Source organism: Nematolebias whitei, chromosome 23 (genome assembly GCF_014905685.2).
Source record: "Nematolebias whitei isolate Nwh7 chromosome 23, NemWhi1, whole genome shotgun sequence".
In the NCBI taxonomy this organism is placed as follows: domain Eukaryota; kingdom Metazoa; phylum Chordata; class Actinopteri; order Cyprinodontiformes; family Rivulidae; genus Nematolebias; species Nematolebias whitei.
This window is the reverse complement of record NC_056520.1, coordinates 14,035,028-14,041,293: the sequence shown is the minus strand read 5'-3', so window position 1 is coordinate 14,041,293 and position 6,266 is coordinate 14,035,028. Positions and strand designations below refer to the sequence as shown.

Below are 6,266 nucleotides of genomic sequence, written 5' to 3'. Positions count from 1 at the left end.
TATATATATATATATATATATATATATATATATATATTTATATGTGTGTATATATGTATATTTATATATATGTGTATATATATGTATATATAGATAGATATGTGTGTGTGTATATACATGTATATATATATATATATTTATAGTTATACATACTTAGGTGTTTATTTGTTCATCGATGTGATTAATCAAAATCAGTTAAATGTGATGTTGGTGTTCTTTATTCAGAAAATCCACATGTCACGTTTCATGATCTGGTTATAGACACAGATTAAATGTTCAATATGAATATTTCTATATTTGTTACTACAGTTGAAGTGTTACACACATTAGTAGTTGTAAACACTCAAAATAATACATATGATGGTTTATCGTAAATATTTAAGGAGTAAACATTTTTAATAATCACTTTAAAAATTACAAATGTTGTATTTGGTGCCTGTTTGTTTTCCAGATGTATTAGTGTGTTTGAATGACAGGCATTAACATAAAACTCTTTGTAGAACGTTGCTTTATGAAGTTCAGTCCAGTTCTGCCACATTCAATATGGAGGCCGCTCTGACGTCCCGCTGCAACGCCTCAGCTCACTCAACGAAATTGTGAACGCCCTGTCTGATGACAATAGGCCAATCAGTGATGGAGAAAAGTCAGGGGAGCTTTGTTATGAAACAATGATGCTTGTTTGAAATGTTTTTAATTGGTTAACTCAGAAACTGCTGATCTGACTCCACATCCGCCCAAATTTTTCCCTCCTGCCCAAAGCATTTTTTTTACCCGCAAAAAAAGAATGAAAACCGCTCAACTGGTGGTAAATCGCCCAATCTGGCAACACTGTTCAAATGTCACATTTGCAGGTAAAGAGGACTCACTGCACAGAAAATCATTTGATGTCAGGCCTTTTTCCCTGAAGCAGCTGGGTGTGGTTTGTATTCTTCTTCTAAGAATATTACCATATTTTCCAGCATATAAGTCTCGGTTGTTTGCATAGATTTGTCAGCCCTGCGACTTATATACGTTTTTTTTTTTTCCATATTCATAATGCAATTTTCGACTGACGCTTGAAATTTTTGAAGAACTAGAACTGCGAGTCCTCCCGTGCACTCAGCTGGTGCAGGTGGAGGAACGTTGGAGAGTTAGCGGCTCTGGCCGCAATAGATGGATGGATGGCGCTGCGCCGCCCAGGTGAAATAAAACTGTTTGGACCGTTAAATAAACTCAACGGGTCAGCAGTGATGCATAATAAATGCAACTTATGTATTTTTTTTTCCTCTTCATAATGCTTTTTTTTTTTTTGACTGATGCAACTTATACACCGGAAAATACGGTAATCCTCCAGGAACATGTTCTTCTTTTATGAAACACTTGAAATTCTCACTCACCTGTTCCCACGTCAGTTAAAAGTTGAAACCTATAGGTTGATTCAGTTCTCCAATACAATACAATGACTTTCAGTCAGTGTGAACGTCTTAATGAAGCAGTTCAACATAAACAACTGTAATTTTTTTTATATTTTTGAACTAAATTATATGATATTTACGATTATATTTATAACTAATTTATAATAATGACAATAAAAACTGTTTGGACTTGTGTATCTGCGTTTCTTTTTCTCTTTGAATTGAATATGTGTTTATTGTCAAATAATAGGCCCCTGTTTTCGTCATAAATTCACTCGAAGCTCGTATATTTGGGTGAAGTCTCTTAAAAGACATTGTAGATCTAAGAATGGTGTGTTAACAGTGTGATTGGTGAACGTTTCCCTTTAATTTATGCAGCAGCGACGCCCAGGCGGAGACGCTGTTCTGCTGCTTCAAATAGCCGGAAATCATACAACGGTAACCGGATATAGAAAAAATAAAAGCACAATAACGTGACCTGTTTAAAATGTGAACGCTGAATTATTGTCCTTTTTATTTTTTGGCACGAACATTTTAGCATCATTTTCATTTCTGTATAAAACGTATTTCTCATATATACTTAATTGCTTTGTAAAATGAAATTGTAATTTGTTATGAAAACTAATAGGTTGAAATAAAGCTTGAGTGAATGAATAGTGATTTTGAGAGTGTTGTAATAATTTATAATTATTGAAAGTCAAATGTTTATGTTCAATGTGTGAACAAATGTACATTTTTATCGACGAAGAAACGCTTCGCGCTCGACGTACAGCGCAAACGTGGTTTATTTTGAAAGGTATAACCGGAAGGTATAACATTGCTAGCGGTCGACTTGACGCTCGGTCCGGACAGGTGGGAGCTCCGGTTAGACGAGCCGCCGTTGTTCTCATAACAAAAGGGAACCGAGCCGGAGAAAAGCTTTAATTTCTCCCTGAAAAACAAGAATGGACGCTTTCCGGTAAATTGAACCAATATCCACCAAACATCGGCAACAATTTTCTCGACTTTTGAGTGAAAAATGTCCCACCGAGTAGACGAAATTTCAAAAGAAAACTGCGCAGTCATAGTTTATTGGGAGCGGTAACCTGACCAGGTAAGACATAAATTGTTTAATTTCCGTTTAAGTTTCTCGAAAAGTATTTTAAATGGTTTATTTGAATTTACAAGGGAAATCGGTAACCAGTAGGAAGTGACAATAGAGTACTGTCATTCCCTGCTTGTTAAACCGGTTTACATTATTGGTCGCTTAAATTTGACACTTTTTGCATTGAGTTTGGCTGCAAATAAAAAAAAAAATGTTCTGCACAAACTGTCACTTTTTCATCAGTGACAGACTATTTTCAGCACAAGGTTTGTGCAACAAAACAACAGTTTTTGTGCAAATTCATGACTCGTTTATCCAAATCATACAATTTCCACAGGTTAAACTTGGATTAGACCAAGAAGACACAAAGGGTTGTATTAATTCTGTTGTTTCAAAACCAGAAAAAAATACTTTCAACCATGCAAAATCCAAATGAAACAAATTATGTGTTTTATGCCCCACAGAGATGAGCGTTAGAACAAATGCAGAGCGTTAAATGACATCAGTAAGAGAAAAGCACAGGATCAACTAACGACTGGTTTGTTTACGCAGCTTCTTTTGTTGTTGACAGGAAGTTGAACTGGCTGCTGTGAGCGAAACCCTCCCATCGTTTGGTTGTTGAACGTGCAGCTCTTCCAACGCTTTATTTTCCTATCTTCCAGATATGGCAGCTGACGACAAGGTTGCCATCCTGACGGATGATGAAGAGGAGCAGAAGAGGAGGTATGTTCTGGACGAGCCGTTCAACACCCTGGCCGCGGCGCCACAGGCGGGCGAGTCGCCGCCGCCCGAGCCGCCGCCGCCGCCGCCCCCGCAGCCAGACCCTGTAGACTGCTGTGAAAGGATGTGCCTCCGGGTCAACAGCCACCTCCTCGTCTCCAAAGTCTTCTACTTCTTCTTCTACGCCGCCTACGGCTCGCTGCACCCCCTGCTGGCCATTTACTACAAACAGCTCGGCATGTCGCCGAGCCGCAGCGGCCTGCTCGTGGGAATACGGTACTTCATCGAGTTCTGCAGCGCCCCCTTCTGGGGTGTGGTGGCAGACCGGTTTAAAAAAGGGAAGGTCGTCCTGCTGTTTTCCGTTTTCTGCTGGCTGGTGTTCAACGGTGGCATCGGCTTCGTCAAACCAGTGGAGATGAAGTGCGAGGAGAAGGGGGCGTCGCTGACGCCGACCACGCCGCCCCCTCCTGGAATCTTGACTCTGACAAACGGCTCCACAAACCTCACGAGGAGTCGGAGGAGCGTTGTAGAGCTCCCTGAGTTTCTGAGCCTCCTGCACTCCTCTTTTAACGTTCTTCATCGGTACGAGCGAAGCACTGAGATGAACGCGACGTCGGCTCGCCTGGCGGCACCCAACGGCACCGAGCTCACGCCAAACTCCACCGTAACGACCACCACCTCCCCTGCTTCAACTCCCTATAAGGAGTACCACATCGTCTACAACCAGGACCAGGTGGAAAGCGTCTTTCTGCTCATTCTTCTCGTCATTATCGTGGGCGAGTTCTTCAGCGCGCCTGCCGTTACCATCGTGGACACCGTCACCCTGCAGTACTTGGGGAAAGCCCGTGATCGCTACGGCCTGCAGAGGATGTGGGGTTCCCTGGGCTGGGGTCTGGCCATGCTGCTGGTGGGCATCTGGATCGACAACACGCACATCACCGTCCTGATCGACGGCATCGGCTGCACCCTGCCGGAGTACCGCCTGCACAACTACCAGCTGGCCTTCATCGTCTTCGGCGTGCTGATGGGCGTGGCGTTCATCGTTGCCACCCAGTTTTACTTTGAAAAAGGAGACGAGCGTCGTCAGGAGGTGCCGGAGGTGGTGGAGGACTCCACAGACTACCAGACGCCGCCTGAATCCAGCTCCTCAGACCAGACGCCGTCCGCCCCCGAAGCCCCACAGGAGTTTCACTATGGCGACCTGCTGAGGCTGCTGTGCACGGTGCGCTACAGCTCTGTCCTCTTCGTCGCCTGGTTCATGGGCTTCGGCTACGGCTTCGTCTTCAGCTTCCTGTACTGGCACCTGGAGGACCTGAAGGGGACCACCACGCTGTTCGGGATCTGCTCCGTCCTGAGCCACATCTCCGAGCTCGGAGCTTATTTCACCAGCCACAAGTTCATCGAGCTGGTGGGACACGTCAGGTAAGAGTCTTGATGTTTGCTTATTTTGAATAAGATGGCAGAAACGCATCTCGAGAAGCCAACAAAAGGCGGAAACAGTTCCATGTGTGGGCGGAAACAGCTGGAGGAGCTTAAAACTGTTCTGTTACATATTAAGGCGTGGAAATAAAAAGAGCAATCGAGAGGAGTGGAGTGTTTCAGAAGACTTTGTTCTGTTTTCTGTCATAATGTGAAGTCGAACTGTTCAGCGCAGTTTGAATTTTCATTTAGAGTTTTTGATGACCTGCGATAAAATATTTTATTAGAAATTAGTGAAACGATTGTGATTTTCAAAATGACTGACGAATGACGTGTATTGAGGAAAAAGTAATTTCATATTTCTGTTTTAAAGAGTTTACATAATCAGAACAACATGAGAAATCTGTAAAAAAAAAATAAAACTATAGAAAGTGCATTTCTGGCAAAAATGCAGTGTGAATGCTTATTGCTGAAAAACAGCTGAAATTGGCTGAAAAACACGCTGAAATGTAGCTGAAATGTAGCTGAAATGTAGCTGAAATGGAAGAACAAGCTTAAATTCAGAAGAAAGAACACATATTTCTGAAATAGGTTTAAATGAGCAGAAATGAGCACAACAATTAGGAATTAGCTGAAATTAGCAGAAAATAGCTGAAAAGGCAGAAAGAAGCTTAAACTACCAGAAGGAAGTGGAAGGAGCTGAAATGAGCTAAAAAAAAAAAAAAAAAAGTGGAATTAGCTGAAAAGGCTAAATAAAGTACAAAATCAGCTAAAAAGTAGCTGAAATAGCAGAGAAAGCTGAAACTAACAGAAAATAGCTGAAAGGAGCATAACAAGCTGAAATTAGTAGATATAAATTAATTTGACTGAAAGTAGCAGAAATTACCACAAAAAACTTGGATTTATCTGAAAAAAGCTGAAATTGGCTAAAAAAGTTATTAAAAAAATAGCTGAAAAGGTAGAAAAGGCTTAAAGTAGCAGGAGAAAGCAGAAAGAACACGTGTTTGCTGAAAGAAGCAGAAATTAGCACAAAAAGTGGAAATTATCAGAAAAAAGCTGAAATTGGCAAAAGAAAATACTGCTGAAAAGTAGCTAAAAAGGCAAAAAAAAAAAAAGCTGAAATCACAAGAAGGATGTGGAGAGAGCACATTTTTGCTGAAGTATGCTGAAAACCAAAATTAGTGTAAAAAATGTGGAATTGGCTGAAAACCCTTAAATTAGTATAAAACAGCTATATATTAGCTGAAATATATAAAGCTGAAACTTGCAGAAATAAGCTGAAAGGAGCATAACAAGCTGAAATTAGCAGAAAGAAGTTAGAAGAGGCACAAAAATGTAGTTGGCATAAATAATCTGGAAGGAGCACAAAACAGCTGGATATAGCTGGAAAAAAGTTTAAATTTGCACAAAGTAGCTGAAAGTAGCTGAAGCAGAACAAAACGTGAAAGGAGCAGTAAAAGGTTGTAAACGCATCTAAAGATTTGAAGGATGTTAAATTCATTTATTATGAGAAAAAAGTGGCAGAAAAGGCTAAATATATCAAAAAGCTAAAGTTGCACCAGCACCAAAAGTCACAGCACCCTTCTCCTTAACGAGCTGAACGTTTTTGATACGATTTGATGAAATGGCACAAAAATTGTGGAACGAGA

At 40.9% G+C, this 6,266-nt stretch overlaps 1 protein-coding gene across 1 annotated transcript in view; it reads left to right on the top strand.

Annotated features, from left to right (window-relative positions):
• Positions 1–2,250: 2,250 nt before the first annotated feature.
• The window catches only part of LOC119428907 (major facilitator superfamily domain-containing protein 6), a 29,839-nt gene continuing 25,823 nt past the window's right edge, over positions 2,251–6,266 (top strand). Inside the window, exons 1-2 of the mRNA XM_037696605.1 lie at positions 2,251–2,487; positions 3,141–4,620. Coding sequence (XP_037552533.1) covers positions 3,143–4,620 — 1,478 coding nt within the window. The 5' untranslated portion in view covers positions 2,251–2,487; positions 3,141–3,142. The remainder of the gene's footprint in view (positions 2,488–3,140; positions 4,621–6,266) is intronic.